This window comes from Argentina silus (genome assembly GCF_951799395.1).
Source record: "Argentina silus genome assembly, chromosome: 2".
Taxonomy (NCBI): Eukaryota; Metazoa; Chordata; class Actinopteri; order Argentiniformes; family Argentinidae; genus Argentina; species Argentina silus.
In genome coordinates, this window is record NC_139656.1 from 8630860 (window position 1) to 8658667 (window position 27808).

Sequence of the window (27808 nt, forward strand, 5' to 3'; positions counted from 1 at the left end):
TGCTATGCTAGCTGCCTGCTAGTGAGTCATACACCTACATTTGAAGCAGAGCTTGTTTAATGCAGCTCCAAGTCTGCACAGCATGTTAACTATGACACTCTCAGCAGGACTTGTTAATTCCCCTCAACAGTGGAGTAGCATGCAGCCTCACTTCTGCTGCTGTAACAGAACTTAATAGGTACATGTGCCATTCTCAGTACCAGACACCCTGGACACGCTCCAGTTTGCATAGCAAGCAACAGATCTACGGACGATGCGATCACCATTGCACTGCTCACTGCCCCATCCTACCTGGAGAAGGATAACACCTATGTGAGAATGCTCACTGTTAGGACAGAGCACATACCATTGTTTTCCTCTTTATAGGAAGGGCAGGCGGTGCCTCTGGAGCAGATATTGTGCAGTGCACCTGCAGACTGGAGGTCAGCATGGTAACTGCAGTGCCACATGTCCTACCCCCTCGTCACGCTGCACCCCACCCCACCCTGTCCTGCGATGCCCTGCCAACAAGCCACTTTCTGTGAAAGATGAGCAGCGGCGGGAACATGAATAGGAGATTGGGCGCTGGCTAGTCATGTTGTGAGCTGAGGCAGTGATCACAGTTGAGGTTTTAATCTCCACAATGGAGGCTCTGGGCCACCAGCAGCCATGATGCACAGTCAGCATTTCACCTGAACGGCCCAGATCAACGTGAGATGATTCCTTTAGGAAGCCTGCAAGGAGCCTGTTCTTTTTCTAAAGGTCCATTTTGTTAAATTGTTCTGAAGTAATTTTCAGTGGATGAGAACAAAGTGATATTAGTAGTAGATGTTTATCTTTCAGTCCCCAGTCACATGCTCATGCTGTTTACTTGTTTCCTGTACACTACTGGTTGTGTGTTTTTCCTGTCATGTCAAGTGTTGGGTAACTATGTTGTTTGAAGCCGAGCTGCTTTTCCGACATCTTATCATAATCCTCCTTTACCCTGCTTGATCTGTGTTTTCATGCACCAATAGGTCCTGATCTTAGAATGACTCAGCACATAATGTGTGATGAGCCAATGCAGTGTTATGTGGTCTCCAGGCAACACTGTGGTACAGTATGCGCATCAAAAATAGAATGATTGTAATGTACTCATTGTCTCTAATGACTGCTCACAGCATAACACAACCATTTTTTGCTCGCCAAGAAGACGCTGGTTCACAACGTCACAGAAGTTCTGAGAAGGACAAAGCCACTCATGGATCACTTAATGTTCTGCTCAGAGAGAGAAATGGTTAGACATGATGTTTCTCAATTTTCCCGACATTAGAAATTGATAATACCTCTCCCATTATGCATTACTGCCCTCATCACCAGCCAACAAGAGAAGAGCTTTGTCCCAGGCAGCGGAAAATTATTTTTATTTCTCCACACAATTTCATCCCATTCAGACTCCATTGTTAAACATCCATCACCATAACGTAACTTGCCAGTTCAATGAAATAAGGAACATAGCATTTGTCACTATTAAACTCTCACTATTAAACCCCTGAAGTGCTGTAGAACATTGAATTGCGTTCATTGAGTTTAAAGAGATGGATTAAACATAGTGAGGGTTAATGTTTGTTTGGCTTTGCCTTGTTAATGTGTTCCCATTTTTAGATGACTTGAGGCATCATTTAGACGTTGGCATCAGCGGCTCTGTGTCTCTCTCCACCTGGTTGAGTTTTAAAGCAGCTAATGCACTGCTTCAAAATGAGATGAAAAATGTGTTCTATTATCCTCTGATGGGAACCAATTATCTTAATGCAGGGGTCTTGTCCTGGAGCCTGGGCCGTGCTGCGGCTCCAATAAAATGGGCACGCAGCAGGAATGTTAATGGACAGTTCCAAAGCCATCACGGTACCATCAGCCATGTAGACACCCTCTTTCCCTGCCCGCCCACCCGCCTGCTCACTCAGGCTCAACCACAAGCTCACGCTCACAGAGATCCTTTTATGCTACGGCCATGTGCTAATTGGACAGCCACAAGCACATCTTATTTACCTCCCATTGTCCAAATTTTGCCTCCATTCATTGTTGTGAGGCCAACTTCAGATTTGAGTACTAGAGTGTCTGGACACAGCACAGACAGTTGCTCAGTGAGGTCTCTGTTTGTAGTGGGGTTTTCAGACAGGCTCTCCACCCCATGGGGTCCTGTGTACCAGAACAGACCCCAACCCCAGCCCAAGCACCTGGAACACTAGCAGATTCAAATGTAACACTGGGCTAAAGACTTACAAAACCCCATACCTACTCCAGTAGTGAACCCATGAAGACTTGATTTGGGGATAATCATGCCCAGTTAAGATGTTCCTTCTCTGAGTTTAAGCAGAGCTTGGTGTTGTATCTCCTCAATAGCGTGCATAAATCCAGTTTAGACGACACTGAGAGCCTGTCTTCAGAAATTGCATTACAAATGATACAGGGACCACCAGATCAGTCCACAATCATACTAAGACTAATACCCATGGAGGAAATGCATAATAGACCATGAACACTATTCATCACCAAGACTAGTGTTGATGTCTTTAACATTGTCTATTGATGTTTTTGTAACCTTGTGTTGGTGTTTGTTTCCCCCCAGGTGCCGTTCCCAGCGCTTCAGGGGGAAGGGGTGGAGTATCTCGGCCGAGCCGATGACGCCATCATCGCCATCTCAAACTACAGGCTCCACATCAAGTTCAAGGAGTCCATCATCAATGTAAGAGTCAGGAGTCTGGAAAAATCAACATGGGTAGTCATGCCTCGATTCAGTCCAAGTGGTACCAGAACAGAACAGAGGGCTGAGGATGCCGTGAAGGGAGCCTATAGCATGAGAGGGAGGCTATGCTTGTTAGATTGAGAATCTTTTCCCGTACCCCATATAAATTGTATACAACATGTCATGCTGCTTATAAGGCAAATAATCCTAATATTTGTTGTGAATCCTAATGTTTGCAGTAGGCTAAGGCCTTTCCCAGCCTCTTGGTCTCCTCACTGGCTCTAAGCTGGCACTGTGCAGGGCGGCGCTGCCTCTGATCTCACAGGCAGGAGTGTTTTTAACGTGACCTCTGGGTTTCAGAGGCCCAGTCCGCGCTGGCGTTTGCATCCAGCGGCCCTCTCCTACTGACGTCAGACCTTGCTGAAATACAAACAGCATGATTGTTTGCATTCACTGGCAATGAAATTCTCCCAGAACTCCAGCCATCTAGCAGGGCTCTGCTAAAAAGAACACACATCTGCACTGAGTTTCTGCTGATTTTCAAAATGTTTGATCCCTTTCACCTTTACTCTTTGTTTACCGGTGGGGTGTTAGTTAGGGCATCAAGTACAAGAGGTTTTTGTGGAGGATTTCTGTATTACAACATTTCAAGGAATCAGCTCATGTAGGATTGACGTTGTGCACCACTGAGTCCTGCACTGACCTCTGAGGCACAGATGAACGTACTTCCTCCCTCAGCCATATTCCCCTGCTGTGAAGCTGTCTTCTCTTTACTCTCCTTTATGTTTGTCTTTTTTGCCGTCATTTCCTCTGAGCTTGGTGGTGTGCAAATGTAGCACTCTCTGCTATCTGCTCTGCCTGAGTTTATCTTCCACTCTTGATGTTAGCTCTCCATTTAACCCTTCACTTCCTTTTGTTTTTAGTTTAATCGTTTTTTTTTTTTCCATTTCCTCCCCTGTCTTGTGCCCCTCCTTTCTCTGTTCCCTGGTGTCACTGTGTTGTAGACCTACCCAGGTGTGGACAATGAGATTTCTGTGAGTACCATGTGACAACCCCCTCCTGCTCCCTCCAGTCTAGACAGCTCTGTCATTCAACCTCTGTACAGACTGCTCCTGGATTAAAGTGCACTGAGGACAAATTGTAATTTAACTTTCAATTTGGAGGCTATCTCTGTTTTTACATTTTTCAGAATCTGCCCACATAGAATATTGAATGCCCTAAGTGAAGCTCCAGGCTGTATTGCAGAGGTTGAATTGAAAACGCCTCTTGGATTTATTGGGCCACTTAGTGCGCTTTAAGACACAAAGCTTGTCTGAAGTATATGGCATGAAACGGTTGTTCAATACTGAGTCAGATGACCCACAGTCTGTGCTGATGCTGAATGGTTAGCTCAAATGAAAGGCCAAGCCTCATTGGCAATTGTATAACTGTTTAGTTTGGAGTGACCTCATTAACACCCCTGTCCACAATAACAGAGCTGGAGCTGCTGAACACCAGTGGGCTCAGCATGAGAGAGTGACTGAACATTCAAGAATAGATTGCACTGCAGACTACACAGCTTGGCCTATAGTGCTGCTGAGTCATTGTGTGTAGGTGCCAAAGTTTGTTTATGGTGTATAGTAATTGATGTTTGTGTGAATGAGATGTGCTGTATGGCAAGCTTGGGCTTCCATAGACTTGGATAGGTCTTGACTTGTTCCTAAATTAAAGGAGACTAGTGAATTGACAATGTAATAACCTGCTACTTGGTAATTTTTTTTATGACATGTAATTGATGGTGTTGATTATGAGTAACAAACTCAATGTAGGCATTGCTGTGGAATATTTCTATTAATACCTAACAGAGGTATGAAGGGGCAAACAACCCCCACAGAAGGTAAGTCTACCATGAGTGTCAGCTTTCTTGTACCTTTTGCTGTGTGAAACTGTTTTCCTTATGTTGCCTGCAGTCTACTTACTGTACCCTAGGCATGGGGATAGGAAGCTGTAGGTGGTGTGCTGTCTAGACCGAGGTTCCCTGTCTGACTTGGTGCCCCCTCTCTGTCTCCCCCTACAGGTGCCTCTCAGGCTGATTGAGAGTGTGGAGAGCAGAGACATGTTCCAGCTTCACATCATCTGCAAGGACTCCAAAGTCGTCAGGTAAAGAGAGAACCTACTGAACCTGCCACACACTGACGTGCTATTATCATCACACAACAATAAACACATTGATATGATGTGAACTTGACCAAAGTGGATTTATAATTGTATGAATAATTATACTGTTTTGATACATTGGTCTACATATTATTAAAGATTGCGTAGGGTCAGCATCATGACATTTTGAGGAATGTATACAGTAGTCCACAGCAAGAAGGCATAATGCTAGCATTCTAGTATTAAAGATGCACCATAGTGTTTTTGCTGCTGGGAAATTGTTGGAAAAATGGCTCCATTGTTGCTGGGGTGAGGTGGAAAAGAGATGTCATGAAGTTGGCTTAAGGTCATTTTAGTTTCAAGAAAACAAAGTTGCAGGGAAATGCAAAGGGCTGTGACAACGAGTTCTGGCTGTGACAACCTCTGGCGTCCTCGCTCAGACATCTGAAGTGTTCCCATGTCTTTGATTATGATTGCTTTATATCAACAGTAGCAGACTGGACCATATGCATTATGCATTATCACCTCGTTTGAGTAGTTAAAAGGAGAGAAATTGAGAATTCATTACAGGATATTCTCTCTCACCACCCCCCACTTTATTATCTTCAGTTTAAACACTTAAGTACATTCCCTTCCATTCTGTTTGTTTGTGTGTTTCCTCAGATGCCACTTCTCCACGTTCAAGCAGTGCCAGGAGTGGCTGAAGCGTCTGAACCGGGCCATAGCCCACCCGTCGCGGCAGGAGGACCTTTTTGCTCTAGCCTACCACGCCTGGTGCCTGGGGGGCAGCGCCGACGATGAAGACCAGCATGTGCACCTGTGCCGCCCTGGTCAGCCCACGAACACACACACACACTTATATACATATTCATACAGAGTAGACCAGACATGCATACTGTACATGTACACAGAGGGCTTGGGAATGGCATGCATGCAGTGGGGATGTATCTCAAGCATATATGAGACATGAAGGCATGAAGGGCTCGTCATTTTGTTCATTTCAGATCATCCTCTCTTCTGTCTCTTACTCTCTCTCTCTCTCTCTCCTTTCTCTCTGCCTTTTAGGTGATCATGTTCGTCAGAGGCTGGAGATGGAGGTGCGGAGGATGGGCTTTGACATGCAGAATGCGTGGAGAGTGTCAGACATCAACAGCAACTACAAGTATGCATCTCTCTCTCTCTCTCACATACAGACACCCTCATCCCGAGCCAGTCCCCTCTCCCCATGCAGATAGCTCCAGTCTCAGGCTGGATAGAGAGTGACTCAGCTATTTCAAAGAGCATTTTGAGGCAGTCAGTCTCTCTGTACTCGGCTCTTGATCATCTGTGTGTGACAGGTCTGAACAAGAGATGGCTGGAATTGAACAGGGAGTAGAGTCACTGTCATATCACTGAGGGCATGCATGTGTGTGTGACCCTCCCTTATTCTCAGACAAAAGGACTCTGTCAGGGCTATTCTTTATCGACACACTTGACAGCTCTCGCACAAGCACACATACATACACCTGCACACCACTCCCACAAACTATAAAGGTGCTTGTACCTGTGTGTCAGGCCCTTGTCATCTGGGTAAATAAATCAGGCAGTAAGGGGGCAGTCCGTTCTGGATTGGCCATGCTGAGGGTGACGGACACACAGGATAGCTGGGTAATTAAAGCAGGCCAGAACCTGCTGGACTCCATGCCTCACACATATGCACGGCCAAGACATTTATCTTACTTTGGATGTTCTATCTGCCAAATGAAAGCCCCTCTCACGAACACACTCACCCTTATAGCTGCAGACAGTACTAATGTACTGCCATAATAATGAACCTTGCTTTACTGTGAATGTTTCCTCTGTCCCAAAGCTTTTAGAGACTCTCATGTCTGTCACTGGCAGTAGTGAAATACATTCCCCCTCTCCTCTTTTATAGTGTGGATTATGTACTGTAGGCAGTCAGCACTGTAATGTATAGCTAACTCCTCACCTGTCCCCTCCCCAGGCTGTGCGCCAGTTATCCCCAGAAGCTGCTGGTTCCAGTGTGGATCACCGACAAGGAGCTGGAGAGCGTGGGATCCTTCCGGTCCTGGAAGAGGATCCCTGTTGTGGTCTACAGGTACAGGAGACACATGCATGCATGCATACATACATACATACATGCATACATACATACATACACACACACACACGCACGCAGAATACAATCAGTTCACAATACTCAAAGGCAGTGTGTATTCCTATCTCCTGTTGTTTGCCTATTCTAACATCCCCGTTGATTGTACTCTCAATGTTGTGTGTGCCTCTCTGCCTGTACGGTACAGGCACCAAAGGAATGGGGCTGTGATAGCACGCTGCAGCCAGCCTGAGATCAGCTGGTGGGGCTGGAGGAACACAGAGGACGAGTACCTGGTCACCTCCATCGCCAAGGCCTGTCTGATGGACCCTGGGGTCAGAGTCACCTGTGGAGCCCTGGCCTGCCGGCCACGCGGTGACGGCCCAGACGGCTCCGACAGCGACTTCGGTAAGGCTAACATTGAACTCCTATTCCTTTTATCCTATTATTTACCAGGTCAGTTGACTGAGACTCTCGTTTACTGTCCCAGTGAAGTATAAAGGGAACTTGCTCTGTGACCTGTCTGTGGGAAGTCTCATGGCACTAATTGTATATGTTCTACCCATGTCTTTTGAACCAAGTAGGCGTGAGAGGCAGAACTTGTGTACCTTCCCTCACTGCAGCAGATTTAGCTCATTAATTTTTTTCCCCCATCCCAACTGGACCCCAATTAAATTCATGAGAACTACCATAACAGACAATGAAGACATCTCACTAAACATAAGTGTCTGGGAATATGCCAGTCTCAATTAATACATTAATTTTTAGTTATGCGTGCAATTATGTCTTCATTCACATGCGCACACACACTCGTCCACATGCATCAGGGCAGGACAGAGGATAAATTGTCACCAATGAGGACCGGATGCATTAGGGTAAAATGGCTGTGACTTTTTTGTTTGTTGCCTTGTTTACATGTTGGTGGCCAAGATTATGGGGCCTGTTTTGGGAGTGAGCATCCCTTTCTCTGTCTCTTCCGCTCTCTTTATGTGTAAGTGACTGTGACATGAATGCAGATGGGAGTACAATGGTTGGCTACGTACTGTCTACTCTCCCAAGTTTCTGTTTCAACACTTCTGTAACAAGCTACACAGTCTGGACAGGAGTTTGGCTAGTGTTCAGTTGCAGCTCTCAGCTTTGAGCTCTGTTCTATAAACCGCTTCTATAAACTGAACACAAAGCTGAAGTCACCAGCAACAGTCGGGACCTGTGAAAGAGAGGGAACACCTCTTTTCAAACAACACTAAGAATTTCCATGACTTTAGCTGGATGACATGCTGGGAATTGGCTCTCTAAATGGCAGGACATTGATTGAGTTGAGTGGGAGTGGCATGATGGGACTAGTGGCGTTGTCCCCTAGCAGTGTTGTCGTGGTGCTGAGCGGTGCTGCAGTGGTCATCAGGTGGAGCTATTGATTTTCTCTAGGGGACGAGCTGAGCCAGAGCTATCGATCATGTTCCTAACCCTGCTCTGTTTATCCCCCGTCCCTCTCTCTTTCCCCCTCTATCTACTTTTCTCTACCTGTCCCCATGTATCCCTCTCTCTCTTTCCATCCACCTTTCCATTTTTCATTCTCTCTACATGTCCCCTCCATCACCCATTCTCTCTGCCTGCCCACCCCCCCCCACTCTCTCTCCTCTGCCTCTCCTCAGACTCCTCTCTGACAGGTTGCCCAGGCCCTGATGCCAACGCTGCGCCACAGAAGCTGCTGATCCTGGATGCCCGCTCTTACACCGCTGCAGTGGCCAATCGTGCCAAGGGTGGGGGCTGTGAATGTGAAGGTAAGTACTCCCCTGAACCCACCCCTCCTATCCCCCACCTGGTCTCTGACATGGCCAGCCCACTCTCTCTGTGGGATCTCCTGTCAACAGCCACCTAGATTTATCTTGATTAGACTGACAACTTTACCTCAGAAGTTTAGTCAAATCACCAGTTGTCTATTCCTCGACAGATAAGAAGAGCAAGATTTGATAAAAGATAACAAGGTGTGTGTGTGTGTTTTACAGAGTATTACCCCAACTGTGAGGTGATGTTCATGGGCATGGCCAACATCCACTCCATCAGGAACAGCTTCCAGTCCCTGCGTGCTGTCTGCAGCCAGATCCCCGACCCAGGAAAGTAAGTAGATCTGTCTGACCTTTCCCAGCTCCACCTCCTCCCCTCCTTTATCCCCCCCTCCAGGCCTCAGTAAGGCTACACCACAGGGAGAAGGGAATGCAGCCACAATCCAGCCCCATTCCTGCTAGACTGGCCAGCTGTCTGTCTGAACAGTGTGTATGTGTATGTGTCTGTCTGCGCGTGTACACAGCATGCCCCAACTTAAGCTGGAATCAGTGTCATCACATGCACACAGAGCTATTTGGGGGTTGTGTTTTTCCTGGTATTCTAAAAGTGGCTGTAATGATGACCCACCTAATAATGGGATGTAGGTCAGGGTATCCTGTCCTTAGGGTTCATTGCCCGAGGGTAATCCTGTCACCTTCACCAGGCCTTCTCAAGACTGTAAACAAGTCCCTGCACCCTAGACCCTGTATGTTCTTCAAACCTGGTCCTGCAGTGTCTACAGACTTTTGTCCTAGCATAGCACTAACACACCTTATTAAATCTATTTACTAATTATCAAGACTTTGATAAGATGAATTAGGTGTGTTGAGTTAAGGGTCCACCTATCCAATTAGAGGGCAAGGTGGAGCTACCATATTGCTTAATCCAGATCTGCTCAAGTGTCTTGGGTGTGGGGTTACGTCGTAGGTGTGGTAGGCGTAGGTTTCTGGTGCATTCTAGACTGATTCTGATGGTTTCTGCTCTTTGTGGTTTCACAGTTGGCTCTCTGCACTTGAGAGCACTCGTTGGCTTCAGCACCTGTCCGTCATGTTGAAGGCAGCCACTCTGGTATGCTCTGCGGTGGAGAGGGAGGGCCGTCCAGTCTTGGTGCATTGTTCTGATGGGTGGGACCGTACCCCCCAGATTGTGGCCCTGGCTAAAGTCCTATTGGACCCCTTCTACAGGACGCTGGAGGTACACACAACTGGATGCATCTCTTACTCTATTTGCAATTGTTATTTTCAGGCCATATAATTAACTTTTTGGTCTACCAGCCAAGGTGTCTGGTGGATGAGAACTCACCAGCCACTCAGATTTTTTTAGAAGACACATTTTTTTTCAAACCAACATTAAGGCAACGATAAAAAAACAAACATTAGTATGATCCTCACACATTGAAAATTACTCCCTGCACAGAACAAACCTCCTGTAGGCTTTACGTTTTGCGCCTATCTCTGTATTGCACCATCATTTTTAAATTGAAGCATAGTATTCGCGAACCTCCAAAGTGGCTGGTAAGATTTACTGATTTACCCAACAATGCCAAAATCTACCCACATTAAACATTTATTTATGGATATTATACACATTTTGAATTTAGAATTGAAAAATAATGTGATTGTCCCATTCACAGGGTTTCCAGGTGCTGGTGGAGACTGAGTGGTTGGACTACGGTCATAAGTTTGGGGACCGCTGTGGTCACCAAGAGAATGCTGACGACGTGAGCGAGCAGTGCCCTGTCTTCCTGCAGTGGTTGGACTGTGTGCACCAGCTGCTCAAACAGTTCCCCTGCCTCTTTGAGTTCAATGAAGCCTTCCTGGTGCGTGGCCTATCTTTATACCCCTCCTTATCTTTCTTCTCTCTTTCTCTCTCAAAGTCTGGTGCTTTTTGCGTCTCTTCTGTTGCTGAGACCGAAAGATTATTAAGGCTAGACATTCAAAATACATATTAAACAGTAACCTCTGTAGTCTGTATTATGACATTTCATGGGGAATGGAATGCAGGAATACATTGTATGTAAGGAATGTGATATCCATGCCCTTGTAAAGGCCTTATTGTGTGTGTATTCTTGTGCTCCTCTGACCCAGGTGAAGCTGGTGCAGCACACATACTCGTGTCTGTACGGCACGTTCCTGTGTAACAATGCTCGGGAGAGAGAGGCCCGCAACATCTACAAGCGCACCTGCTCTGTCTGGTCTCTGCTCCGTATGGGGAACAAGAACTTCCAGAACTTCCTCTACATCCCCTGCCATGACATGGTAACCACAACTATCGCCTCTCCTCTCGTCTGTGTTGATGTGATTTCCCTTGTAGATGTCGGGGTATCAAGTGTGGACTATCACAGTAGCACTCCCAAACAGAGAAGAATCTAAAGGGCAGGAAACTATTTTCACGCCAGTTGTTCATGCATATTGGGGACAATATGTTTTGTGTATCAATATCCCAGTAATGATGGCAGGATGTTGACCTCCCCAATGCGCCTCATCCCTGTCCCCTGCCAGGTGCTGCAGCCAGTGTGTCACACACGAGCCCTGCAGCTGTGGACAGCCGTCTACCTGCCCTCCTCCTCCCCCTGCACGGCCGCCGAGGACGCCATGGAGCTCTACCTGTCCCCCAGCACCCAGGGAGATGAGCTCACCTCCCGCTCCCTCGACAGGTGGGCGCGCGCACACACACACACACACACACACACACACACACACACACAGTCAATCTCCTAGCTCTGTCTGTCTATGCCTATGTCAAAGTACAGTGCAGAACTATTCCTTTTGTTCTCCTATTGTTTCATATCGTTGTCCTGCTTCCTATGAGCTCTCTGTCCTTCCAGTCCATTTCTTCAAACTTACTTGAGGCATTGGTGGACATTTGCACACCGTAATGTCAGAAACAAGCAGGCTGCAGGCTGATGGTGGCAACTGCAGGAGGCTCACTGTATCCAGATTCAACCTGCCCTCTAGTGGTGCAGGAGGGAAGCTCCACAACTATAGCTTGAATAACACCAGATCACTGTTTCTTCTCTTTATAGGCTTCCTAAGACTCGCTCCATGGACAACCTGGTGTCAGCCTGTGAGAACGGAGTGGCTCTCACCAGAACATCCAGCGACCCCAACCTCAACAAGCACTGCCAGGAGGGACGGCCAGCCCTGGAGCCCATGGTCACAATGGGAGGGGCCACTGCCGACAGCCCTGAGGAGGTCACACCTGACACAGGACTGGACAGTGATGACTCAGAGGTAGAGCCTATCATTCAGACTCCTCCTACCACACCCCTGGAGGCGGAGCCCAGTGAAGAGAGCTGTGAGGAGTCGAGGGAGGAAACCTGTCTCACCACTCAGCCCTTGCCCTCCATGCCCCTCCCACTTCCCCTAGAGCATGGCCTCCACCTGCCCCTCCCCACACCCATCCTCCACCAGGCCCTGCCTCAGACCTTCAGCCCCCCACTTCCACCCCCACCACAGGAGGCTGAGAGACACTCCAGGACTGCTGATGTCACTTCCTCCCCTACATGTGCAGCAGACCCATGCACACCACCTGCCTGTAACGGCCCACTAACAGCACCAAGTCAGAATGGGCCCCTGAACGTCCACATCAATGACCCCTCTGCATCTGCAGAGCTGCTTGCCCTCAAGCAGCTGATCCCCCTGCTCCCCATGGAGGAGTCCACCGAGACACTGACAGACGAGGCTGAGTCCCCACCAGCTCTACCCCCCAGCAGGAGAGAGGGCTTGGGCCAGCCCCAGGAGCAGCCTGAGTTCCATCCCCGGGCCCAGCCAGAGTTCCATCCCCAGGCCCATCACCAGGAGGACAGAGAGGAGAGGAGTACAGAACAGTTGAAGGGAGGTGAGCTGGTTCCCGTAAGAGAGCATGCAGTAGTGCCAGCAGCCGCAGTGAAGGCAGCACCCGCTGTTGACTGTGGCCAGGCAGCACGGTGTCTGATCTCCCAAAGTCAGCTGAGTGAGCTGTCCCTGCTGGGGTCCCACTGGGAGAGTGTCCAGGGCCTTGTCCAGTCAGCCTGCAGCACCGCCAGTCACTCTGGGCTCTGCCGGGCCCTGCAGCCTACCGCATACCAGAGCCGCCGCCTGGCCGGGAAACTACTACGTGCCCAGGGCATGGCTGTGCCCAACGGGGGGCAGTGCTGCCGCAGGGAGGGCGTCTGCGCCCCGGGCAGCCCCGTCCAATCAGGCTGGCTCTCGGCAGTCAAGAGCTCAGGCTATGCCGCTATCTGTGGCCCTACGGCCCCCTCCACCGTAGGTCGTCAGCTCCTCCCAGCCTCACCCTCCTCCTCAGGCTCGCCACCTCCCCCCCAGGCCCCTGCCTACCTGGATGATGACGGGCTACCGGTGCCCATGGACGCGGTGCAGCAGCGGCTGCGTCAGATCGAAGCGGGCTACAAGCAGGAGGTGGAGGTGCTGCGTCGGCAGGTGCGTCAGCTGCAGATGAGGCTGGAGAGTAAACAGTATGGCACGCCGCCCTCCGAGCCTGACGTCGACTATGAGGACGACATTGTAAGTAGCTCTTATGAGTAGACTTTTAAAGGGACACTTCACCAAATTATTATTATTATTATTATTTATTTTACTTAAAAATGTTTACCTCCAAAAACGTTGTCCAGATCACCTTACGAACTTGTGGGCATGTGAAAACAGCTTCCAAATGTGTTCTGTCGATCAAAAGCTAGGTATCGCTAGATTTGAGGATTTTACCCTGAGTGAGTTATTTAGGGATAATTGCATCCGAATTAGCTACTGGCTGGTTTGTTTACATTCATAAGCACCACAATGGCGCATACATCCATCACTTGTGTTTACTAACGTGCCTGGCTGGGAGGCACAAAGCACTATGGTAGTTATAGGAGTTGATCATAGGACATATTACTTCCTGGATAAAAGGTAATTTTCTTGCTTATTTGCTCAAATTTTATAGCATTTTGGCAACAAAGACCACCATTAACCAAGTTAATGTTGAGTCGTGGTGACAATCAGTTACATTTTCTTTTAATACTGCCCCTGCGCAATCTGGTTGTTTTGGAAGGACATGCATGCCTTAGACCAAGCTTTCTCTCCCTCACCATCTTACTGACCTCTGTCTCCTGTGTCTCAGACATGTCTGCGGGAGTCGGATGACAGTGATGAGGAGGACTCTCTGTCGGATCACAGTGAGGACCGCTTCTCTGAGGGCAGCTGGGACAGGGTGGAGCGGAAGGACACAGAGGTCAGCAGCCTCCCTCATAGTCTGCTTCAGGTTTCTCTCTCTCTGCTTCTTCTAATCCCCTATACAGCCTTCTCCTCTCCCACTGACCTTCCTGGCCCAGCTCCGTGCCTCACACACTGCTCTAATGTGTGTGTGTGTGTGTCCGTGTGTGTGTCTGCAGGTCACAAGGTGGGTGCCCGACCACATGGCCTCCCATTGTTTCAACTGTGACTCTGAGTTCTGGATGGCCAAGCGACGTCATCACTGCAGGTGGGGCCCAGTCATTGTTACCTTAGACCTTTGATCACTAATGTTAGCATTAATCAAGAAGTACAGGATCAGATGTAGGAAACATGGCCATGAAAAGTTTAGGATAATACCTGTATAACTACATTCAGTGTACACCAGATTTTATACCACACCTACAGTATCAAGATTATGAGATGAAAAGACTTAGCTGTTGGACAGTCCCTATATATATATATATATATATATATATAATAAAAAATTAAAACATTCCCCACATCATTACACCACCTCCACCATGAGAAGGTGTACAGGTGTTCCTAATAAAGTGTTTGGTGAGTGTATGTAATATGTTATATCATATCTAGTTCTTAACTCTGTGCTCACCTCCTCAGGAACTGTGGCAACGTGTTCTGTAAAGACTGCTGTCACCTGAAGCTGCCCATCCCAGACCAGCAGCTGTATGACGCAGTGCTGGTGTGTAACACCTGCCACGACCTGCTCCTGGAGTCCCGTACTCGCGAGATCCGCAGCCAGCAGCTCAAGAAGCCCATTGCCACCGCCTCCAGCTGAGAGAGCCCCGCAGTGTGGCCCAGCCTGGCCTGGCTCGGTACGGCCCGTCCTCGATCAGCTCTGACGCTTTGGACAGATGAGCCCAGCGTCCCCCCACCACCCCAACCTGCTCTGGTCTTGGCCGTGGGTGAAGAGAAGGAGGACTCTGTGGGAGGCAAAGCTTGGGAGTGATGTGCACTGCCACTGAGAAAGACTTAACTGACTGAGGTGTGGAGGAGAGGAGAGGGGGATGGCAGTGAACTGAGTGAGGTTGGAGAGGGAGGTGGAGGAGTAGCAGTAATGGAGGTTATCCCACTGAGTGAACCCCCTTTGGTCGAACACATTTCCAGCCTGGAAGGCTGCAGCGTCCTGCTGCCCCCGAGGCTGTGTCCTCTAGTGGTGCCCTGTTCTAGACACCCTCCCTGCTCCTCTAACCACAGGGAGGGCCTTCATCTCAAACCTGTCCATCCCAAAATAGTGCATCCCTGTCTCTCACCATCCCACCCCATACCTCCCCCAAATACACACACACACACACACACACACACACACACCTCAGAGGACAATCTTTTACCCTCCCAAGTGTTGGGGACTCCAAAGCCTTTACCTGTTATACTGGAGGCTTACAACATTAAAAGAAAAATGCTGCTACAGTATTTAAAAGTCTAATTTTGTATTCTTATTATTTTGTGCACTACAAGCTGTTGTGTATTTGAGGGAATTTGAGACCAAACTTGAGTGAAAGGGAGAAATCTGCTGTTTACTTGCTGTTGTATCTTTTTGTGGAGCTTGAATGTAATGTTTTGAAATGGGCAAGTGGAGTAACTGGAAGACTGACATTGTTTATGTTCATGTGCATTTGGTGGGTTGTGTACTTGTTCATTCCTGCAATGTGTTTTGAAAAAAATATTATGCACAGTTAATGTGGTTCTGTCTTCATCAATGCTATGCTCAAGTATAGCCATGTCGCAACCTTATGAAATTGGAAGAGTCTGTGTGGACAGAAGTTTAAAACAGTTTAATATTATCAATGATATATGCACCTGATCAGAAGAGTGTTAAAAAGACAGCTAAAGCATTCAAAACAAGGCAAGCTGTTGCCATCCTCCCAAACAGTGAGGGGTTTCTGCAATGTTGTTATATGACTTACAATGAAAGGTCACTTTAAAGTACTGAGGGTTAGATGATAGGAGGGAAGGATGCTGATAGGGTATTTCTGCAGGGAATCCATGAGGGGCTCGATGAAAATGTACAGTAACACTGTTCTGCTTTTACTGCTCAATCCTTGTCAGGTCCCCGTCCCAGAATGTTACCTGGCATTAAAGACTCGAGACAGGACAAACGTGCTATGAATTTCTTTCTTTCCTGTACTTAGGGGAGTTTGGTTGTGGTTCCCACAAATTGTTCTATTGCAAAAGGTATATGTTTTGTCTAATGGTGTTCCTTGAGACAATTAGTGCCATATTTTTTTGGGTCTTTTTTAAGCCTTTTTCTCATGGACTACAGCAGGTTACTAATTGGCCACTGCTTGGTATGGTACAGATAGCTAGCTGCTTAACAACATGAAAATGACTAAAGATCAACAGGGAATTTTCTGTTAGATAATGAGGCTGATGTGTTAAATGGATGAACGGAAGATTTAAATTAATTAGTGAGCCTGTATGGTTATCCATTGCCTAACACGGAGTCTTTCACACAGTGTTGCTGAAGGCAAAATCTTAAAAAGGAACCCAGAAATGTAATATATACATAGTTATCTGATCTGTACTAGTGGCTAAAACCTGTCACTTAGTGAATAATTGTTGTAAAGAAATGCACTGTAAAAGTTAAATCCCATGGGTTAAAATAAAAGATAATCTATATCATGAACTTGCTTACCATCTCCATTTTGTCTATCATTCTTTTTGTGCTTTAAATACAGTACATTTGTTCTCTGTCTGAGAGGAGGAGTCCAACAGGAGGTGCCCTCGCAACGAAAAATAGTGTGGTCGTGTCTGAAAATAAACATATTTGATTCTGAAGGTAATAGACATGATGCCACCAAAATAATAGTAAACATCTAGTGCAAGAGGTAGGCAAACAGACATAAAAGCTGATCTGGTCATCCTCCTATATGAAGTAATTATTAATTGGATGGTTTATTTCTTGCTTAATTTCTACATTAATTCAACTAATTAGTGGTTTTCCTCAAATCCTAACTCTAACCCTTACTTCATGTGGACACATCCTACTGAGAAATTTCTTACTGTTCTTTTCATATTCCCACCAGATGGTGCTGTTTGCATTGGAAATCTTATCTGGATGCATATTGGCACAATAAAGCCCACACAATTTATCACAACTGTGCATTCAACATCACATACAGACTGTTAGCTACCTCATATAATATTTCTTTAAGTTATGCTCTTACTATACAATACGTATTTGTTGTGTTAGTGATTTGAAATAGAGCTTGAACAAACAAATGCTATCTATCTCAACCTTTCACAACATTAAGAATAATCCACATAGGTCTAAAATGTCTTATCTCCAGACTTCCCCACACTAGGCTCACCTTTTAGAGTTCACTATGGATCAGTTGGGGACCAAGGAAGGAAGTGATTTGGCATGTGATTCAAAACTGGTCTGACTCCTCTCACCTCTAAAACCTCCTCCCAGGGTACAGGATGACCACAGTTCCTCCCTGACAGCAATAAACAAAGCAGTTTCCTTCTGTAGCCAGGAGGTGAGAGCCACTTTGTACGTGCAGCCAAGGGAGGGGCAGTACAGAGAGGGAAGGAGAGGGTGTGTGTAACCCTTTGTAAAGCTATATGAATGTTCTATATGTTAGGGTGGGACACCCTGGTTGAACCAAGCAGCATAGTATCACGTAAAAACATATGCAATGATAAGTAATGGGAAGTTATGACTAGCAGTGCTTAGAGCACACAATCATGTGGTTTGATTATATATTGTTGATACTGTATGTAAAACACCTTTCCAGTTCCATATACCCACACATTAATGCAAGCATTAGTATGTTCTAGGGTTACAAAGAAAAAATATGAAAAATAATAATGAATATGATCGGCAGTGTTAACCTGTCTTTGGACTACAAGTGTTTTACTCAAACAGGTTAAAAAATAAGGTTTTGAAGAGAGTCAATTCTGAGATCGCCAGACACAAGGAAGAGGACAGCAGAATCTCAGGCGCAGTCAGATTACCAATTTAATACTAAGTCGTCGAGTCTGTCGCATCAGCAAAGCAATGAAGTGGTTGTACAAAAAACAAGAAGAATCTCTTTCTGCTCAAACTTATATTCAGATACTGAGAGTTACATATGCATAAGTCCAAAATGTATATTCATGGTAGGATGACATCAACATCGCAATAGTCACTCCTTAGCCATCATGATTATTTTAGGAATTAGGGTGTTTTGACTATAAATCAAACAAGTTGAAGTAATGGCGACAAGGTGGAGTTGTTATTGCGCAAATAGCACCTCCATTAAGTAATTGCCCAATAATAATGTCACTTAGATGGAGCTCATAATAATAGTGTAATACTGTAACAAGTGCTAAAGCAATGAAGAATATGTGTGAATGAAGAATATGTGTTTCTGATGCTGTAGAGTGTGTGTGTGTGTGTGTGTGTGTGTGTGTGTGTGTGTGTGTGTGTGTGTGTGTGTGTGTGTGTGTGTGTGTGTGTGTGTGTGTGTGTGTGTGTGTGTGTGTGTGTGTGTGTGTGTGTGTGTGGAGATGAGGTGACAGGCTGCTTGTTTACTTTGTAGAGACTAATTAAAAATGGGACTTGGGCAAAAGCAGGTCAAAGCTCCTTGGCTGAGATTAGGTTTTATCACCCAATTCAGGTGAAGGGGCCATGAGGAATATGTAACGCACACTCTCATCCAGAGTGGAATGGGGAATATCTCTGGACCATGGGGACCGTTTTGGATGCTTATCATTCTTCTCTAATTTCTCTGAAGTTTGCATAGTATCCCAGAGGATAACATTACTGGTTGACAGGTTAAGGTCTGGCAAATTATTACTTGACACTGATGTCGCATTCCACAAATATTTGCAGTACCTGGTATTACATAAATGTGTGCATAGTAATTACAGATAAATCATTATAATAAAGTCCTCCAAGTAAAGAGTTGGAGAGCAATCGATATCAGTAGAGATCTTATCAATTAAGATGTTTATTAGAAGTAATGCCCGAGGGGGAGGGGCCACTGATTCTTTCCTGTCGAGTATGGTGATAGATAAGTATAAGACCCCCTGAAAGAATGCGATCACATTGAAAAAACAAGGCATTGTGTTACCCTCCTTCACTCGAGCCAGCAACGCTCCAAAATGCAGCATCTAATCCTACCCATTTTTCTGGCATCCTTTTTGCAAATTTGCACCGGGGCAAGTAAGTCTATTTTCATTAATTGTGTTCTTACAAGAAATGGTGCACATCTGTAAAATATGACTAATGCATATTTTTTTGCAGATACAATTTATAATTGACATGGAGATTTTTTTTTAATGTTAAACTAGGTATCATATGTTGTTGTTTTTCTTTAATTTAAATTGACTATGGAGTAATATGCCGCACTTCTCATTACCTATGGAAAGCTGAGGTGAAACTTACAAAGTGTGTATTGTCCTGCATATTCAAGATAACAAAAACCTAGTAAGCTCATGCGTCTCTGGGATCACCCAGGCTACTCGGTTAGTAGCCAATTTATGAATGCACCGGATCCATTTTTCTCAATGACAGACACTTACAAGGTAGTTGACGTTATAACCGTTTTCCAATAAAACGATACAATAATGTGTAATATATTACACATTAAGAGCAACTGGTTGATTTCGGGTTTACCTGTTCATTGTTGAAAAAACAAAGTGCAAGTTTTTCAACAGTTTCTATTTCAATGGGAAATGTCATTTTTCCGTATCAGGTGCAGAATCAATACATTATATTTGAGCATTTTTGAAATTGAGAACATAAGCTAAGTTGATTAAAATGAAAAAAGTATTCAGTTAGCCTACCCTTCGATCACAACTTGTTTCTAACATCACATAGATGTGCACTCAAAGGGCATCCAAACGCACGCGTAATGCACCTGCCACGTCCATCACTGACGGTATTCCACGCAATCCTCACGAGCGTCACGGCATTGCTGGCATGCAGATCAACAACTCCTTCCTCACGTGTAGACAAGGCATAGTTCAATGTCATACGGTGATAGTTTGACTGTGTCAACAAGCTAAAGTGTCGAAACTGTCGGCATTTACGTATCTAAGTGATATTAGCCAACAATATTTTGAGCAACGAACAAGTGAAGATGCCTCGCGTACCTTCAGAGATGGTTTTGACTCTGAAACAGCTCCGTTAGGAAGCAATCCCCATTCATTCTTTCACGTGCACCTGCACCCAAACACAGACTTCAGCGCGAGCCAATGAGAGAGACTTGCGTGTCTGCCGCAGCGAGACGCAAGTCCCAACATCAAGTAGGACTACTGCGTAAAAACGACACTCTCTCCAGGTCGTGTGTGAGGAAAAAAATCACAGCTTCAAAACAAGCCCAAATGCAATATGATGTCCTTTAACAGTTTCGTGGAATGACGAAGAAACCCATGTAATGAGTGTTTTTCTTGGTGCTGAAATGCTTAAACCACAGGCGGGTCACTTACGCTGATGCGCTGAACGCCGAGCTGTCGTTAAATCACTCTAGTAGAGAGAAACGGCTCGGATACAACGATTTGCCCACAATAAGAATAAAGAAAAAGTATCTATTGACTAAAGTGTGTTTCATCTAAAAATAAGACGTTGCTTTACCTAAAAATTGGGTATATACCAGGTCTACGTGTTTTGCACAGTGTGTCTTTTCTCGGAGACAGTAATAATTGAGGGATTTCTTCAACGAAACAGCCTTCTCCCAGCTAACCTCCAAATAAAGTGTTCTCTAGAACCTCGCATTTAATTTCTCCTGATGGAATGTTTCTTACTAGATCAGCTGCACACTCAATGGTAGTGTCATTTCAAAACGCCCAGAACAATAACGGTAGATATGCAGTGGCATATAGTAGCTGTATAGTAGCCTGTCTCTCTAATAACCTTATACACAAAAATGAATTGATCAATTGCTCTCCAACTTATAGAATCTACAAAATAGGCCTAGCACCATAAAAACTACAGTATTTCAAAATATGGTTTAATTGATAGGGTAAAATGCAGATGGTTGCTTCCACAAATCGGCTGTGTTTGAAGTCGCCCTTGCTTTTTAGGAGGGGTCTTGTCCTCTACGTTCATGAAGACGCACGCGCACAAGATAGCTGATTGCATATCCCCTTTTGTGAGACTGGGTTCAAGTTTCACTTCTTTAATTTTCTTCTTTTGGATTATGATTATGTCTAGACTAGAATAGAGCAACCTATAGGATAGACTACAGTAGGTATGTAGACCATGTATATCTGGACTCTTATTGTGAACGTATACACAGAACACAATGACAAAAGATCTTACTTAGTGTCTTTATCCTAATTATGTTTTCGTACTGATTGACGTGCTGACAAACGTATTTTTTTTCCTTTCATTGCCTTTTGTTTCTCTTTGACAGTTTCCTATTCCGTGACCGCTCAAACCTTTTTCCCTTGAGAATGCCCTCAATAGGCCTACTATTGAAACCTATTGTTCAACGTTACTTTACGCGCTGTACAAACGATCAAAGCAGCGTCGTTTTTCAGAAAATTGCCTATTGGTTAGACAGGAATTGTGCGCACAGAAATCTGATTGGATGCCAATTAACTATATACACTATTTGACCATTGTCAAATTCTATTTATTTATTGAGAACAATATATAGATATATTTGTGATACCTATTATCGTGGCAGTGCAGAAGGAAATGGCTGACCAACAGTGGCAAAGAAACCAAAGCATTTATACCCAATTCACAGGACTTCCTTCACAAAGAGGCAGAAACCCGCCAAGTCCTTTCTAATAACAGAGCTTTTTCATAAATATTGCAAACATGCAACTCCATTGTGAAATATTAATAAACGCTCAAACAAACATGTGAGAATGTGAACTCTGTGATGCTAAATATTGGGTCTCTGTAGCCCAACTCCAACTGGTGTGTCTTTGTGTCCTTTAACAATAGGAAGACAATTCCTGTGTATTAGGGCATTTGTATGGCCGGCAATAACAGTTGACTTAAAGAAATACTTGAACAATTCATTGTTTGCAGTAGGACAAAAAAAAATAACTGTTGATAATGGGGGCATATTTGATAAATATGATTGAAGTCTAAAGATGCAGTTGGCCCTTCTACAGGATATCTGCTGACCAAGAGCCATTCCTCCAGTTCCCAAAATAGAGTAGTGTTGTTTTTACTGTTATGGTTAACAATACGATGAGTGTGGACATTGTTGACTGGTGAGATAAGTGCCTTTGGTGTGGAAGTTATGTAATGAATGGAGCATAACCCTTAGAATAAGTTGCAGTAGTAACTACACCCTGCCCCTTTACTCTCTAAAATAAATACTCTCCAGACTATTCAGACCCTGAGAGTATTAATATGTGGCTACTGGCTACAACTCAAATGGTTGAAATTATTATTAATTGTCACTTCAAACTGTTTTTAGACCACAATAATGAATAAGCCATTACATAAAACAGCTGATTGCGTGATTATAAACTTCTGATTATAACCATTGAATACATGGATGAGACCTACCTATGTTGCTCATGTTGTTTCAGATTGGTGCTACCAGTCCCAGATTGTCTGTGAAACCCAGTGTAGTGGTGAGTTTGGCATACAGTGAAAATGAAATCTCTCTTCATATTCACTAACCCTATACCTACCAACCTTCTTATTACACATAATGTATTACCCACTCCTCAAAAACATTTATCCTCAGACATAAACACATGCATACAGTATGTATATTCCTTGTCTGTGGGTGGCTGTCCCAGACTGATGAGGTATCTGCTCTTCTCGCTGACCCACAGGACCAGAGAAGTGGGACCATGTTAACACTGGATGTGCAGGGAAAGCCCAGTCTCCCATCAACATTGTGACCAGGAAGACTGAGCGTGATGACCGTCTCACACCCTTCCAGTTCACAAACTACCAGCAATCCTTCGTAGGCACTATCAAGAACAACGGCCATTCTGGTACACTCTTAGAAGTCTTTCCTCATGCCCTCCTAAACTCAGCACACTTTGTTTGAATCAGTGGTCAAAAATCATAACATTTGGCATGTTCAATGCCTTAAAATTGTTTACCATGCCCTTAGTTATCTGATTTCCAATGTGTCTTCCCTCTCTAGTTCAGGTGGGCATTAACAACCAAGCCACGGTCAGCGGTGGAAACCTGGAGACAGAGTATAAAGCAGTGCAGTTCCACCTGCACTGGGGCAAGGATGGAGGACCAGGGTCTGAGCACACCATCGACGGGGAGCAGTACCCCATGGAGGTGCAGGGCTATGAAATACCACTGTGGTCATACCAATAATTCAGAACAGACTGTAGCCAGACTAAGGGTTTGAAATGTGTTTACCTAAGACTGTGGTAATGATTGCATCAGTAACATTGTCTATTGATGCTCCTCTCTACAGCTGCATATTGTTCACATGAAACAAAAACACCCTACTTTGGGGGAAGCACTGAAAGACCCAACAGGAGTTGCAGTCCTTGGATTTCTCTATGAGGTTAACCTTTTCAGCATTTTCCCAACCCACTGTTTTGCACATCATTATAGGAACATAACTAAATGCAAATCAGTTTAACAAAGTCATGTAGATAAAGACTTAGATAAAGATGCTTTCCATTTTCAGGAGTCCAGTAGTGACAATAGAAAGTATGCGCATATCGTAAATGCCCTGCGTCACATCAAAGCGACTGGTAAGTACCTCAAAACTAATGTTTCCTTAATACTTTACATGCTATTCAGAGGCATTTCATTAATGATATATGACATGAGCTACTTGTACAATGCTATCTACGTTTGATACATTGATAGTATTCAGTTTGATACTGCTGGGACATTTAAGTGAATAGCTGCTATATAGCTTTAACTGTATATAACACAGGTGTCATTTTTGTAATTCAGATATAATTGACATGTATTGATATGCAACCAATGCATAAGGCTGTTTAAAATTGGCCAATAGAAATGTCTCTTCTGTCTGTCTCCAGGTACCAATGCCTCTCTGAGCTCAATCTCCCTGGATCAGCTTATCCCGGCCAAGCACAACCTGACCAACTACTACCGCTATAAAGGCTCTCTCACCACCCCCAGCTGTGATGAGTCTGTGGTGTGGTCCGTATTTGAGAAGCCCATCCCACTCAGCATGAATCAGGTAGCTACAACACCTTATAGACACTGTTCTTCCAAAACAAAACACCTTGCAAGCATTCTGGAAAACATTATGTGCTGTATATCTGTGGTTTGACCTACAGTTGTTATTGAATATAATACTAGAAATGCTGTTTTAATATGAGATTTGTTTCTTTTGACAACTATCTCAGTGGTGTTTGTGTCTGTGTCATGGTTTTATCTTTCAGCTGAAAGTGTTCTCTGAGCTCAAGTTCCATGATGGGAAGGCCATGGCGGAGACGTTCCGCCCTGTGCAGCCCCTACATGGACGTAAGGTGTACCGGTCGGGAGGCGCAGTGGTACTGGCCAGCGCTGCCCTCCTAATGGCCTCTGTTGCCATGGCGATGGGACTGTCACACCCCAACTAGAGGAAGGCATCCTGTGCCACACCACAACATGCATGAACACAATGAGTTCTCAAACAAACAAACCACCAAAAAAATCAACAACCAGAAAAAGCTGCAACACGAAGAGCCATGCCCTAACCTTAGACATCTCAGCCTAAAGACCAGCATGCCCCTTAACAGTCCCATAGATCACAGTGGTTGATGAGCTTTAGACCTCCACCTATCTGTCCAATGTCAGGTAAATATAGATTCTCAGACTAAAGTTACAATACAAATGTGAGCCTCTGTGCTCCTGGCACGTCTTCATGTGCTTTCAATGGAACGTGTGAATGGCGTGTTGCTATTAATAGGAGCAGCCAGCCATAAACACTCTCCCATTTGAGCTTAGCAGTCAAAGTAGAGAGCTGCATGACCTTTCTCTGCATTGCCAAGTCCAGGAACTCACAACACACCAGTCAGGTGGGCATTCATGCCACCCAGGGCAACATTAGCTGAGCGATGAGGTCCCCTCTCTATGTGAATCACACTTGGAAAAGGGCACAGGCTGACCCATGATGAACACTGAGTGTTCTGAGTTTAAGTGTTAGGCTGCACTGTCCCACCTCTCAGACTCGAGTCTTGCATGAGCTACACGAGGAGGAGGATGATGATGAAGATGCAGGGATGGAGAGTGGAAGTCTCTGGCTCCCTCCCACCTGCTCTGAGAATAGGTCATGAAGCGAATGATGTGGGGATGGGGGGTTTTGATCATGCAGCTATAGGAACTGAATGTGGAGGGAGTAATTCAGCAACAATACAGATAATCAATTCATAGATAAATATTCATTATTAGATGAATACTTTTGGACCAATGTCATTATGACCATTTCCAAATCAATCATGTCCTCTTTCACCCTCTCATGATGTGACAGAACTACTGTACAGTAGCACAGCGATTGTACAAACCTAACATTATTTTCTACCCTCATACACACCTCGGTTACTGTATGCTCCTTTTCCCACTTGGCCAGTGAAGTTTACCAGGCTTATCTTGAGAACACGTGACTTGTGTTCATGGCTTGTATTACAGGGTCTCGGATGCACTGAATGTTATCTACTGTGAATTGTGTCCAATTGAGTTCTCATTCATTTATTCAGAGGGCTTCTACCTAATTCAGGCAAGAGATACTGTCTGTGCAATTCTCTTGTGGAAAAGACACGATTAACGTGCTGATTGAACAGGGAATACGAACATTTTCCATTGCTTCATAATGCACCAAGTTATAGTTATATAATTCTATGCTGTGTCATTTGTACACACATATTTATTTAATGTATGTGTATATCGATATAAGGACACACTGTTTATCTTATTTATATAGTTTTTCATAGTTTATATATCATTTAGCATTTACAAAACAGCCACTCCTCAAAAAACTACTGCATTATCAAGTTGTTTCTGACCAATAGAAAATGTGTTTACTCTTGGGAAATATTAAAAAGTATTGAGTTGTTTAGTTTATTTGGTTGCAATGCTTGAAAATGTTATAAGTCATATGGAGAATGTGTTCCAATTGAACAATAAACTGCTGATATGCCTTTTTAATACTTCATTGTCTTGTCATTGCCATTGTCATTGCCTTCATTGTCTTGAGCACTATGGTACTGTGTCAAGTATGAGCAATGACAGGCACTGTATGTGTTCTCCTTGAACTACAAAACAAATACAAGTTCTTGTCTCAGCTCCTGAACTGCTGCTCTACCCTGAAAGGTGATACAAGTAAAAAAACGTTTTGGTGCCTCTCCTGGCTCTGTGTTTGTCTGGACATTTGGACGGGCCTCTCAGTTTCCCGTCCGACTCCCCACCGCTCCGTCAGCGAGTCTGAGAATGACCACAGATCTCAGTCTTCTAATCCTTTTCTAATTGACTGGATGTTGGGGGCTGTCCCTGGTGTGAGCTCTCTCTCTCTCTCTCACACACACACACACACACATACACACACCTCAACAACAGACACCAGACACTCAACAACTACTGTACAGTACAAGCTCAAAGATAATGCAGGCTCAAGGGGCTCCACACACACACACACACACACACACACACACATACACACACACACACACACACACACACACTTTAGTCTTGGAATGGGCTCATGTACATCACAGTAACCTCAAACTCACTTTGAGGCCTTTTCAGGTAGATTGCAGGTGTCCTATAAACTCACTCCCCTTAAGAGATCTCTATCTCTCCACCCTTCCCCTTCCACCCCTCTTTTTCTCCCATCATCTAGGAATCAAAAGCCTTATTGTGACAGACAAGCCAGAGGAGACAGCAGCTTCTTAGAGAGTGATCATACACAAAAAGCTTGCTCAAAGAATAAAGAGCTCACGTTCATCCCTCTCAATAGGCTTATATTGCTTGCTACTAGTACGTCTTCAGTCAGTTAAGACTCAACCTTAAAGGTGGAAGGAATTGGGGGGATGCTGATTGTCTGGTAGCTGCAAAGGCTCAATCCCACTCAGCCCATCGCTGCCACTCTAGTCAAAGACCTGTCAACAGAACACCCCCCATGCAACCTCACTAACCCCCAACAACCATAGCGCTGTGGTCTCGGGACAAAGAGCACCATTCTCCCAGGACGAAACCAGAGGCATCCTCCTGCTGAATGTGACCCCCCATGTGCCCATCAGATAGCTAATGCCGGGAGAATGGGGGAAAACCCTCAATAAAGGTCACCACTCAGGCAGGCTTTCCTAAAGAACTGGGCTAAAACAAACAATGACACCTTTGCAGCTTTTGTTTGAACCACATAGCAGTGTATGGATGAGGATCCCATTAGTTATGGGAGTAATTGTGGATACATGTTTGCCATCCTCTGAACCCAGAGGTATCCTTGCATGTGTGTCTTTTTATACACTCAAATAAGTTTGATAGATGCAGTTTTGACAGGTTTGTTATTTCTTTGTACACCAATTGGTTGACTGGCATTTATGGTCAATGGCATTCCATTTTCTTTATATTCACCCTGCAAGGCAACCACAGTAATATGTACTGTACATGTTTCAGCTGCACAGGGGTACAATATAGCCCCTCATTCATGCTGTTATATAGGCACCTATGGAAGCTGTCAGCACCTCCATAGTGCTATAGTGATTGGTTCAGAAATATATGCTAACCCATTTACATTTATGGCAGTTGATATGGCAATCAACTTCCCTCTAAACCCAATTTATAAACCTGGTAACAATATTATTATACAATATGGTGTCAGTTGAGTAGTCTTATGACCTGTTGGTCCGGGTCTGAATACTCTGGTAAAATGCGTGGCTGGGGTGGCTGCGGTCCCTGATGATCTTCCTGGCTTTCCTCTTGCACCT

General features: G+C 45.0%; 2 protein-coding genes across 6 annotated transcripts in view; both read left to right on the forward strand.

Moving 5' to 3' along the window:
* The window catches only part of mtmr4 (myotubularin related protein 4), a 43624-nt gene extending 27014 nt beyond the window's left edge, over positions 1–16610 (forward strand). For 4 of the 5 annotated variants that reach the window (XM_083695932.1, XM_083695933.1, XM_083695934.1 and 1 more), the window contains 16 exons: positions 2588–2704; positions 4761–4843; positions 5504–5670; positions 5906–6002; positions 6825–6938; positions 7144–7343; positions 8588–8716; positions 8942–9053; positions 9758–9953; positions 10393–10578; positions 10847–11017; positions 11261–11415; positions 11785–13264; positions 13860–14000; positions 14131–14219; positions 14591–16610. In XM_083695932.1, coding sequence (XP_083552058.1) covers positions 2588–2704; positions 4761–4843; positions 5504–5670; positions 5906–6002; positions 6825–6938; positions 7144–7343; positions 8588–8716; positions 8942–9053; positions 9758–9953; positions 10393–10578; positions 10847–11017; positions 11261–11415; positions 11785–13264; positions 13860–14000; positions 14131–14219; positions 14591–14768 — 3615 coding nt within the window. In that variant the 3' untranslated portion in view covers positions 14769–16610. The remainder of the gene's footprint in view (positions 1–2587; positions 2705–4760; positions 4844–5503; positions 5671–5905; positions 6003–6824; positions 6939–7143; positions 7344–8587; positions 8717–8941; positions 9054–9757; positions 9954–10392; positions 10579–10846; positions 11018–11260; positions 11416–11784; positions 13265–13859; positions 14001–14130; positions 14220–14590) is intronic. The other variant, XM_083695931.1, reaches the window with a different exon arrangement.
* A 3189-nt stretch (positions 16611–19799) lies between these two features.
* ca4a (carbonic anhydrase IV a) lies at positions 19800–24466 on the forward strand (the record flags this gene model as incomplete). The annotated part of the gene is made up of 8 exons (XM_083695155.1): positions 19800–19929; positions 22478–22522; positions 22730–22894; positions 23050–23195; positions 23338–23430; positions 23557–23623; positions 23918–24081; positions 24287–24466. 8 exons carry the CDS (start codon positions 19800–19802, stop codon positions 24464–24466), a joined length of 990 nt encoding a protein of 329 aa, XP_083551281.1.
* Between the last annotated feature and the right edge of the window lie 3342 nt (positions 24467–27808).